General features: G+C 34.6%; 1 protein-coding gene across 3 annotated transcripts in view; it reads left to right on the top strand.

Annotated features, from left to right (window-relative positions):
- The window catches only part of ANLN (anillin actin binding protein), a 78,713-nt gene that overhangs the window by 50,815 nt on the left and 15,310 nt on the right, over positions 1–12,588 (top strand). For all 3 annotated transcript variants that reach the window (XM_003788587.2, XM_003788588.2, XM_012804369.1), the window contains 8 exons: positions 99–234; positions 871–1,053; positions 2,367–2,493; positions 3,483–3,531; positions 3,621–3,677; positions 4,559–4,597; positions 4,852–4,873; positions 6,007–6,119. In XM_003788587.2, coding sequence (XP_003788635.1) covers positions 99–234; positions 871–1,053; positions 2,367–2,493; positions 3,483–3,531; positions 3,621–3,677; positions 4,559–4,597; positions 4,852–4,873; positions 6,007–6,119 — 726 coding nt within the window. The remainder of the gene's footprint in view (positions 1–98; positions 235–870; positions 1,054–2,366; positions 2,494–3,482; positions 3,532–3,620; positions 3,678–4,558; positions 4,598–4,851; positions 4,874–6,006; positions 6,120–12,588) is intronic.

Raw genomic sequence — 12,588 nt, forward strand, 5'->3', positions numbered from 1 at the left:
AAAAAAAAAAAAAAAAAAAGAATTAAAGTTTAAATAAAGTGAAAATGGTGCTTTAAAATGTGTATTCTACCCCCACCTTCTCTGGTTGGTTTTACTAGGAACTCAATAATGAAATAAATTTGCAACAGACAGTGATCTATCAAGCTAGCCAGGCTCTTAACTGCTGTGTTGATGAAGAGCATGGAAAAGGGTCCCTAGAAGAAGCTGAAGCAGAAAGACTTCTTCTAATTGCAAGTATGTGGGGTATACCTGAAAGAGTTCCAACAAAATTTCCACCCAGGGAAAATCTATTTTGTGTAACAGGTTCAAAATATCTAATTTAAAGAAAGGACTTTTTTCTTGATCATTTGTTTCTGTTGATCTATTTTTTTGTTTCTTGTAGTTGCAAGGTTGTAAGAACTCTCCAAATAAAATAAAATATAGTTTGCATGAAAGATAAAAGCAACTGAATGCATTAGAAGAAATTCTTATCCTAAGAATGAATGAATGTACACACACACATACACACACATATATGCATATATGTATATACATTTTCTCTGTGTCACTCTTTCTCTCCCTATCTATAAAGTGGTAAAACAACTTCCATGAATTTTGTTTTGTACCTGTGATGATGACAGGGCCTATTGGGGTGGAGAGATGACCACATAAGAAGACTGACTACAAGTATTAAATTATTAGGACTTGGTAAACAGATGAGCAATCAAGTTTTACACAACTACTTACGTCTGTTTATATTAAAATAAGTTACTGATCTTGTCTTTGGTTTTAAGTACATTACTACACCAATACACTTTCTTGAATTGCCTCTCATTTAGAAACAGTTGCAATTTTGATATTTGGAACATTAATTTGCATTATTTTACCTAGCTGAGAGGAGAACACTTTTGATTGATGAGTTGAATAAATTGAAGAATGAAGGACCTCAGAGGAAGAATAAGACTGGTCCCACATCCAAAAATGAATTTGTTCCATCCAAAGGATCAATTACTTTGTCAGAAATCCGCTTGCCTCTAAAAGCAGATTTTGTCTGCAGTACGGTTCAGAAACCAGGTATGGTGATTTTATTTGTATTACATTTAGATCACATATTAAATTATGAATCTTACCTAGATAGGAATTGTATAAGATAGGAACAAGTAAGGCATGCATAAAGATACAAAGGGAAAAAAAGGTGCAAAGCTTGCATTTGTATATTGAGCCTTTGGTTTTTTTTTTTATCAAGGTATGTGTATAAAAAATAACTAAGGGAGAATTTCATATATAGGGTTACTAATCTACACAGTAATGGACATAACTATAATTGAAAGCAAGGCTAGTTAAATCTAATTTTGAATATAAAAGTGTTGACAAATATTGGATATAATATGTAGGTTTTTAAAAATTGTTTTGTGTGAATTATTCTTTTGAGGGAAAGGAAAACTAGATTGGTAAGAAGTAAATTTCAGGTACTGGAAAAATAAAAAATGGAGATCGTATAATGTGAGGATTTTTGTAGGAATAAGGTAATTTATGTTCCAAATTCTTGTTGTTGTCTGATGGTGGGGTGTGGGCAGAATTGTATTGGTAATTTAGTATGCACACATACATTAAGATATGTGATCATTACAAGTAGAAGAAATAGTTTATATTTTTTATTGTAATCGCTCTAGTACCTTTTATAGAGATATGATTTGTTTGTTTGTTTTTTAAATTTTGCTTTTATTTTCTTTTTTCTTTTTATGGAGACAGAGTCTCACTTTGTGACAGTCAATAGAGTACTGTGGAATCATAGCTCACAGCAACCTCCGCCAACCCCTGTGTCCTTGGGTTCAAGTGATTCTCTAGCCTCAGCCTCCCAAGTAGCTGGGATTATAGGCGCCTGCCAGAATGCCAGGCAATTTTTGATAGAGACAGGGTCTCACTCTGGCTCATGCTGGTCTCGAACCTCTTAGCAAAGGTGATCCACTTGCCTTGGCCTTCCACAGCGCTGGGACAACAGGCGTAAGCCACTATGCCCTGCTAAGATACGATATTTTAATTCCAGTTTTGAGTAGCAAATTATAAATTACCCTTTTAAGGTGTGTACTATTAGCTAAGAATTAATGGTCATTAGGTAAAATTCAAAGTCAGCAGAAGTTGAGGAATGTAGTGTAAATTATTTCAATTGACAAAATAGAGAGAAACCCTGGTGATGCTTATTCCAGGATTCGGGGTGACTGACTAGGTCTTAAGCTTTTTTCTGTGTCTGAAAAGTTAGTAATTTTTAAAATAAATTTTATATAAACAAATTGCACTATTACTTTTTTCTTTCGGTATTCCAGAATGCTGATTAGCTAAATCTGGTTTTGCTTGTCCTAATTATGTAATGTGATTACTTCTTACAGATGCAGCAAATTACTATTATTTAATTATTCTAAAAGCAGGAGCTGAAAATATGGTAGCCACACCATTAGCAAGTACTTCAAGTTGTCTTAATGGTGATGCTCTGACATTCACTACTACATTTACTCTGTAAGTAAATAGACTTTTGATGGTTTAAATATATTTATATATATATATTTTTTCAGAGACAATCTCCCTTCGTTGCCCTCAGTAGAGTGCTATGGCATCACAGCTCATAGCAACCTCCAGTTCTTGGGATTAGGCGATTCTCTTGCCTCAGCCTTCCAAGTAGCTGGAACTACAAGCTGGCACCCTACTCACTGAGTCACAGGCTCCGCCCTAAATATATTTTTCTTTAATAGAGTAGATACAGTCTAAGCTTCCAAGTGGCATTTGTAATCTTTGAAATACATTTTTTCATTTTTTTTATATGGGCAAATGACTCATTTTTCAGTTTGTTGGTTTAACTTTTTTAAATGTTTCTGATCTTTCTTTAGTTGAATAGCACATTTCTTCCATATGGCTAAAGGTAGTAAATGTTTTGAAGTGATACGTATTAAATTGTTCTTTTAAGAGACAAGGTCTGACTCTATTGCCCACATTGGAGTAGTGGCATAATTATAGCTTACTGCAGCCTTAAACTTCTCAGCTGAAGTGATCCTTTCTCCTCATCCTCCAGAGTAGCTGGGACTATGCCACCATGCCCAGCTAACTTGTTTTTATTTTATGTATTTTTTTATAGAGACAAGGTCTCACTCTGTTTAGGCTGTTCTTGAATTCCTGGGCCCAAGCACATCTCCTGCTTCAACCTCCCAAGGTGCTGGAATTATAGATGTGAGCCACTGTGCCTGGCCTTAACATTTAATCTTAATGAAACAGATTAAGCAAAAGAGTCAAAATCCACTTTAAAAAATTATTATTTTTATTATTGAAGATCTTGAGTTAGAAGAAAAAAATAGTAAATTGTTCTTTCCAGTTCTTATTGTCTTTAGGTCTTTAGTTAAAGACACAGTGGATTCCTTCACTCTTAGTCCTATGATGGTATATGTGGCATCACTTTCAATGGCATAGCTTTGAGGTTTTTCTTACAGTTTTATTTAATGCTTTATTTTTTCTAGGCAAGATGTATCCAATGACTTTGAAATAAATATTGAAGTTTACAGCTTGGTAAGCAGTTATATAGCTTTCTAAATGAATAGTTATTTTTCTTAATAATATAAGATTTTTAATTGATTACGTTTTGGGTTTGTGTGTAGGTGCAAAAGAAAGATCCTTCAGGCCCTGATAAGAAGAAAAAAACATCCAAGTCCAAGGTGAGAATTAAACCAGGAAAATATTATAATCAGAAGTAATAAATGCCAGTTTTGTGGCCAGTTTTTTGCCATTTTTAATTATTATGAAGTTTTGGGATCAATTCTATGCTCTAAATTTTTAGTTACTATGTTTTGTAGGTATTAATACTGAAAGTAATAACAAGTGATCATGATTCAAAGTATAAACTCCTGATGCCCTCAAGCTAGATAATTCTATTTTCTCTATATTTACTTGACAACTAACTTTTATAATTGCTTAAAACTTTTCTCAAACCTTTTCTTTGAATTCTTGCCTCACTAAGTTCTGTAAACCAGTATAGAATTATATGGTCACTGCGCAGGCATAAGGAACAGAAGCTCTAGCTTCAACCTTCCCAGGCTTTGCTCTTTTGTTCTTTTCCTAAATCATTATTTTAAAAAGATTGTTTTTCTAACAAGAAAGGAATAACAGTATGAGAAAGCCACATATTCAAGTATAAGGTACGCATATTTAAGAATTATTTTGTTGGCTGGGCACAGTGGCTCACACCTGTACTCCTAGCACTTTGGGAGGCCAAGGCAGGTGGATTGCTTGAACTCACAAGTTTGAGACCAGCCTGAGCAAGAGTAAGTCCCCATCTGTAAAAATAGCTGGGCACTGTGGCTTGTGCCTATAGACCCTGCTACTGCAGAGGCTGAGGCAAGAGGGTCGCTTTGAGCCCAAGAGTTTAAGGTGACTATGAGCTATGATACCAGGGCACTCTACCCCGGTTAATAGAGTGAGACTCTGTTTCAAAATAATAATAATAATTTTCTATGTGGGAACATTTCAAGTTTGGTTAATTTTAAAATCTGAATCATAATGTTTAATAGGAAATAAACTAAGGTATCTTTTCCTTTAGGCTATTACTCCAAAGCGACTCCTCACATCTATAAGCACAGTAAGTATAATTTTTAAGAAATTGAACTTTCTTGAGAAATCTTCCTCTTACACATATAATTTTAAATTGGCTGAATATTTCTAAGCCCTTAGCACTGTAGAAATTTTGAAAATATACTAATGGGGGAAAATCTCTGATATTTATGTAGGAAAAATGTTTTTTTCAAAATTCCTTGTATTAAGAGTTTTGTACTTAATATTGAAGTCTTTGAGTTAAATAAAAGAGATAACATGTTTCTTTTTATCTTTTTTTAGAAAAGCAGCATTCATTCTTCAGGTAAGTGAATCTTGAACTATTTAAAACTTTAGAATAAAATAAAGAACTAAGATATAGACTATGTACCAAGGGTGCCAAAAATATATACACAATTTAAGATAGGAAAAAACAGTATTAAATTAGTAACACTCAAGTCACATTTGACTTCTGCAATTATAGGAGATACTCAGTGTGACTTGTGTTCATCTTTAGTATACATTGAGTATTACAATTTTAATACAGTTTTTTCATCTTTTGAAGTGTATATACTTTTTTTTATACTCTCTGTATATGTACATATATATGCCATCTTGATTTAGAAGTGCTTTGATCTCTCATGGAATACTGTTTTTTATGTGGGTTTTTAAATAACATAAAGACCATAGTAGTATTCACCAATCACATACGTAGCACTTTTTCTAGAATGAGTTCACAAACTTAGTTGTCTGACCTCATATGATCATTTGATAATTGTAGCAGGTGGCATTAATCTTCACCTTAACTTCTCTGTTTTATAGATTTGTTTTGTGCTATCCACAAACTCCACTGTGGAGTTTACCTCTTTTAACTTTACCGACCGTAACTGGCACTGTATCATGCCAGAAAAGCATCTTTCTAGTTCACTGGGAACTGGAGTGCCAATACGCCATGAAAAGCCTTCCTTGGAATGGCTTTAGAGCTGTGTTTTCCAAAGGGAATTAGGATGGAGCTGGTTTCCCTGACCTCTTTTGGGCTATTGGTCTCTTTCTTCTCTGTGGTGTAAGAGAGTTACTACAAAGACTTGTACAGAAATAGTCTCTGCTGCCAGTTCTATCACTCTGGACTGTCACTGTCCATAAAATCTTTTCTACATTTTTTAATGGTGCAATTGCTTTTTATGTACACATTTTAAGGTCTGCGTCTTTAAAAATACATTCATCACAAATGTTAAAGAGTGCCTGTAGCTCACTTAAAATACAAAATACTTAATAGTTGCCTTTCATTAGGAAATATGTTGATGTTTTATTTTCTTCCATATTTAAATATGGAGGAAAATGAGGTAGTCTTTTTCTCTGCAGCAATTTAATTTCATTCTGTTAGGGTAGGGTGAGGAATTGCAGTTTACATTTAGAAAAGTCACTCTGAACTAAACTTTGTTTCCTCTACCTTTACAGTTATGGCCAGCCCAGGAGGCCTTAATGCCGTGCGCACTAGCAACTTTGCCCTTGTTGGATCTTACACACTGTCGTTATCTTCTGTAGGAAACACTAAGTTTGTTCTGGACAAGGTAATCCAACTTTATTTGTAAGGGTGTGGTGATATTTTATTTCATTTCATTTTTTCTGAGACAGAGTCTCACTCTGTTACCCAGGCTAGAATACCATAACATCATGACATCAGCCTAACTCACAATAACCTCAAACTCCAGAGTTCAAGTGATCCTCATGCCTCAACCTCCCAAGTAGCTGGGACTCTAGATGCTTACCACAATGCCTGCCTAATTTTTTCTTTTCTTAGTACAGATGGGGTGGGTTCTCACTCTTGCTCAGGCTGGTCTTGAACTCTTGAGCTCAGGGGATCCTTGTGCCTCGGGCTTCCCAAGTATGCTAGAATTACAGGTGTGAACACTAAGCCTGGCCTTTTATTTTTAATTTTAGAAAAATTAGTTTATTGAAAATGCTGCAATACTTTTGAGTATTTGAAATTTTTGGCTGAAAATGTACATTGTTAGAATTGCACATTTTAATTAGTATGGGTGTACCTAAATTATGAATTTTTTAATGTTATAAGTATTTCTCTCGTCTTTTATTAGTAGTGTATGCTGGTTTATTCAAAGCATCACTTCTTATTAGAGATAAGAAGTGATTCTGCCCATACTTTCCTCTCAAGTTAAAAGCTTCAGAATTCAAATCTGTTATATTACCATCGAGTGATTTCTCATCATAATGTGATCTAACTAACCTTTTGAATAGCTAAAAAGACCATTTTAAGGAATGAGGGAACTAAATAAAGAGGCAAACTTTATCTCTTGGTATATAATTATCATGATATATTAGTATAAGAGTTTTTTTAGTCCATAGAGTGGTATTTTATGTTATTATGAGAGATATCTATAGTCAGAATATTGAGATAAAGAAGTATAAAAATTAGATAGCCTGATTTCTAATATTTGCCTCACTAATAATTTATTCTTTAACATTTAGAAAAGGCACTTAATTTTCCTAGAGTCTAGTTTTCCTAGTATTAGGTTAGCTTAAAACAATCTAACTTTAAAACTCTATAAAATATTTTCTTTTAGTTGATGGACCAAAAGCAGACCTGTATTTGAAATTTTGATTTCCTATCAATGTGTAAATATATTTTAACATGTTAATTTTTAAAAATTTATTAACTTTTAATTTAGTATTTCAGCTCGTTTAACAAACTGAGTGATCCTGAGTCTTTTATTTTGTTTGTTTTAGATAAATTATGATGTAAAAGAGCGGGAGCTACTGGGCTATATGTTCCAGGAAAAGGTTGCTATATTTTCTTTGCTTGAAACTAATGAGCTTCAACATCAATCCTTAATTTTTGATCCATATGTATTTGTTTCACTAACAACTACCTTTTTCATTATTTTGAATAATGAAAGACATTATATACAATCTTTCAAATGGGAATTGTTTTCTCCATTCTCATTCTTTATGAGTCTTCTTTGAAAGTTCTTTGTTTTTTTCTACGCATGTTTGGTATTTAGGCTTTTTTCTATATTCTTCTGTTTTATAATTCTTTAAAATTCTATATTCACTTCAATATTGACTTTTCTAAGTACCAGTTAGAATATCGAATTAGTAACCATATTTAAAACTAAAAATTATTTAATATTTTTGACTTGCCATGTACTGAAAAAACTTTTTTTGGTGTTGTTATAAATAAAATTAGAAAACTTTATGGTCTTAATTAGCCAATAGGTGCATTGCTATATAGATGCTTTGTTGTTTATTAATTTTGAGTTAAAATGCATTTGACACTAAAATACTGACTATAATCATTATTTTAGAGGACTTTAAATTTTTAATATTCTTGTAAAGATTAATTGCAAATAGTCCTGTGAGTTAAGAGAAATGCTGGTTAACAAAATCCTGGATGGTATTTTAAATTTTATTTTAAATTCTTACAAGATTTGCAAGTTAGATAAATATAGGAATTGGGATTTTTGTAAACTGTATTTTTTACTCAGTATTGTCACAAAGCCAATTTCTATATAATGTAAGATTTCATTAGTCTCTAAAATGAAAGAGATTCTAATGGCATATCTTAAATATAGATGGTTGTTTGAAAAAATTTTTGGCTTCCATTTTAATTCAAAATGTCACTTACAAATTAAAATTAAATGATATTTCCAGTTTCTTTGTTCCTTTTAAATTGTAATTTAAATAGCCAACAATGTGATTGATTCAATGTGATTGAATCATTTAATTTAGTTGGTGTGTCTTTTACTCTTAAGTTTCTTTCTGAGTCAAATACAGTACAATTTAGAGGTAAAAATTGCGGAGAATTTTGTGCTTTTCTGAGTTGGTGAGAAGAAGCAAATGTTTGTTCCAGTTATTTGCAGTTGATGTAGGAGATTAAAAATGTTACATTTTAGATGTTCTTTAAGTTGGTGGGACAAATATGAGACTTTCTGTACTCATAATAATACTATTTAATTGACTTTGAGAGAGTAAATATGTCTCTCACATCCTACCAGATACTGTCAGTACAAGGGAGTCTTTATTTTACTGGTGCCTGGACCAAAATAATACAACAATCACAGGGGTTATCTCTGAGATCCACTTCAGAATGGAATTTCTATTGAGGTTAATCCAGTCTGTTTGCTCTACAGATTTAGGACACCTTTAACAGTAGATTGCCATGTTATTTGAGGTTGTACATATCTGATTTAAAGCCTGGCTTCCCAGAATTAAATTACAAATCTCAATGATTCAGACTCTCAAACCCTTTCTTTGACTAGGGAATCGAAAACATAGTTTTTATTAGACTTTTATGGTTAAAGGGAGAAGAACATCAGAAAGTTTTTTTCTGACTTAAAAGTATCTCATAGGTATTTATACCTTCTAGAAAATAGCAATGTCAATTTAAATATTATTAGAACAAACAATTTTGAAGTAAAACAATCAATTAGAATTATAGAATGTTGGGATTAAAGAGAGTGATTAGACATTCTGGTATACCTAAAGTTATCTAGTTTATGCCTGTTGGCCTTGTATAATTATTTTATTTTCATCATCTAAAATTTTTTCTTTCTTTCTTTTTTTTTTTTTTTTTTGTTACCACATAAGAGGGTCTTGTTTTTTCACCCAGACTGGTGGGATCATAACTCACTGCAGCCTTCAACTCCTGAGCATTTAGGACTGCAGATGCAAGCCATCACTACTGGCTAATTTTTTTTTTCTCCCTCTTAGAAACAGGGTCTCCTTATATTGCTAAGGCTAATTCCTGGCCTCAACAAATCCTCTCCCATCTCAGCCTTTTTTTTTTTTTTTTAAGAGACAGAGTCTCACTTTATTGCCCTTAGTAGAGTGCTGTGGTGTCACAGCTCACAGCAACCTCTAACACCCAGGCTTAGGTGATTCTCTTGCCTCAGCCTCCTGAGTAGCTGGAACTATAGGTGCCCGCCACAGCGCCTGGCTACTTTTTTGTTGCAGTCTGACCACGGCTGGGTTTGAACCCCCAACCCTCAGTATATAGGGCCAGTGCCCTACCCACTGAGCCTCCCCCACATCTCAGCCTTCTAAGTAGCTTGGACTATAGGCACAAGCCATGATACCTGGCTGGCCTTGTTTAATTATTAATAGTGCTTCTTTCACTATATCCTAGCATATAACAAATTATATGATTATCTTGGCTATAGGTTATGTTTTACTACTTTTGACATAATTTTTGCAGTGTGGATAAACAGAAAACAGAATAGAATCATACATTTTCACAAATCTCAACACTTAGGGGGAGGGAGCAGTAAGCTTGACCTTCTCATGAATATTATCCATTCACTTCTTTTTTTTTTTTTTAATTGTTGGGGATTCAGTGAGGGTACAGAGATCCAGGTTACACTAATTGCATTTGTCAGGCAAAGTCCCTCTTATACATGTGTTCCTCCCCAAAGAGGTGTGCCAAACTCTGTGATCCCCCCACCCACTCCCTCCTTCCCTCTCTATGCTCCCCCATTCCCTCACCCCCCACCATGTGCTAGGTCATCAGTTATCCTCATATCAAAATTGCTTCTTGCTTCTCCATTTGTGTGATGCTTTACTAGGAAGAATGTGTTCCACCTCCATCTAAGTTAGTACAAAAGATGTAAAGTCTCTATCTCTTTTAGTGGCTGAACAGTATTCCATGGTATACATATACCACAGCTTGTTAATCCATTCCTGGGTTGGTGGACATTTAGGCTGTTTCCACATTGTAAATTGAGCTGCAATAAACAGTCAAGTTCAAATGTCCTTATGATAAAAGGATTTTTTTTTTCTTCTGGGTAGATGCTAGTAATGGGATTGCAAGATCAAACGGGAGGTCTAGTTTGAGTTCTTTGAGGATTCTCCATACTTCCTTCCAAAAAGGTTGTATTAGTTTGCAGTCCCACCAGCAGTGTAAAGGTGTTCCCTCTCTCCACATCCATGCCAGCATCTGCAGCTTTGAGACTTTGTGATGTGGGCCATTCTCACTGGGGTCAGGTGATATCTCAGGGTGGTTTTGATTTCCACTTCTCTCATAATTAGGGACGATGAGCATGTTTTCATATGTTTGTTAGCCATTTGTTTTCTTTAGAGAAGGTTTTATTTATCTCTCTTGCCCATTGATATAAGGGAATGTTGGGTCTTTTTTTGTTAATTTGAGTTCTCTGTAGATCCTAGTTATCAAGTTTCTATCTGATAATATAACGGTATCTCTTCCTATTCTGAAGATTGTCTGTTTGCTTTGGTGGTTGTTTAGGTTATTGCTTTGGTTGTTATTTACAACTTCTGTTTACCTGTACAGAAGCTTTTCAGTTTAATTAAGTCCCCTTTCTTTATTTTTCTTGTTGCTGGAATTGCCACTGAAGTTTTCTTCATAAAATCTTTCCTCAGGCCAATATCTTCAAGTGTTTTCGCCACACTTTCTTTGAGGATTTTTATTGTTTCATGCCTTAGATTTAAATGTTTTATCCATCTTGTATCAATTTTTATAAGTGGTGAGAGGTGCAGGTCCAGTTTCAGTCTTTAACATGTGGTTATCCAGTTCTCCCAGCACCATTTATTGAATAGGGATTCTTTTCCCCAGTGTATGTTCTTGTTTGGTTTATCAAAGATCAGGTAGCTGTAAGATTTTACTTTCATGTCATGGTTTTCTATTTGGTTCCAAATGTTAATGTCTATTTTTGTGCTGGTACCATGCTGTTTTGATCCCTATGGGTTTATAGTATTATAGGGCAACTTTTTTTCTTTTAATCAAAATATAACCTGCAAGGTAATTATTGCTCAGATAATTTTGTTCTCTTGTGGTCAGATTGTATATATGTGTATGTGTGTGTGTACACTGTTCATCTGAGTTGGTAAGAATATTTTTTCACGTATTTACATTATTTTCTTTTAAAAAGTACTTGATGGCTCGGCGCTGTAGCACAGTGGTTACAGTACTTGATTTTGTTGTGGTAAAATGATATGCATGAAAACTAGTCTATAGCAACTATGGGAACGGAGTATATCAGTGGTTTCCTAGAGCTAGGGACAGAAGGAGGCAGGATTATAGGAGAAGACTTTTGGGGGTAATGGAAAAGTTCATTATTATGGTTGTGTTGAAGATTTTATGTGTTATAATATACCAAAATTCATCAAACTAGGCTCATAGCACAGTGGTTATAGCATCAGTCACATGCACTTAGGCTGGCGGGTTTGAACCCGGCCTGGGCCAGCTAAACAACAGTGACCACTGATGCAACAACAACAACAAAGCCAGGTTTTGTAGCCAGCGCTTGTAGTCCCAGCTACTTGGGAGGCTGAGGCAAGAAAATCTGCTTAAGCCCAAGAGTTGAAGGTTGCTCTGTGTTGCAACCCCTCGGGGCCCCTCTGGCCCTGGTCTCTATCACCACAGGAAGGAACCAGGCATGATGCAGATTAGAGGTGAGCTAGCCCTTTCCAGGGTAGCCCGGAGCAACCTCTGCACTAGCCTTTTATTGAGACCATACTACACAGGCCAGGGGGGTAATTAACAAATGACTATGTGCTGAAGCCTTGGGCTCTTTCTCCACAAGGAGTACCCACCAATGAATGGCCCAAGGGTCCACCCCCCAGCTGTAAATCATCTTGCTCAGAGGTCATCTGGCTCTTGGCATCCTATATAGCTGTGAGCTGTGATGCCATGGCACTCTACTGAGGGCGATATAGTGAGACTCTGTCTCAAGAAAAAAAATCATCAAACTATACACTTTAAATATATATGTTCAGTTTATTTTGTACTCAATATTGTTAATTTGTGAAAAATTTTCAGTTAAATATAGGGTCTTTAAGTGTAGAATTTAGCGAGTTATGACAAATGTATACACCTGTATAGCCACACCCAGTCAAGATATGGAACATTTCCATCACTCTACCCTTACACCTCCAGGCAACCATTATTCTCATTTCTCTCACCACAGATTCATTTTTCTTGTTCTTTAACTTCATTTAAATGGAACCAGAGAATGTGTCCTTTTTGAGTCTTCTTTTGCTCAATATGGCATTCTTTATACTTATTCATGT

The sequence above is a fragment of the Otolemur garnettii genome, unplaced genomic scaffold (assembly GCF_000181295.1).
Source record: "Otolemur garnettii isolate 467f Iridium unplaced genomic scaffold, OtoGar3 scaffold00028, whole genome shotgun sequence".
Taxonomy (NCBI): domain Eukaryota; kingdom Metazoa; phylum Chordata; class Mammalia; order Primates; family Galagidae; genus Otolemur; species Otolemur garnettii.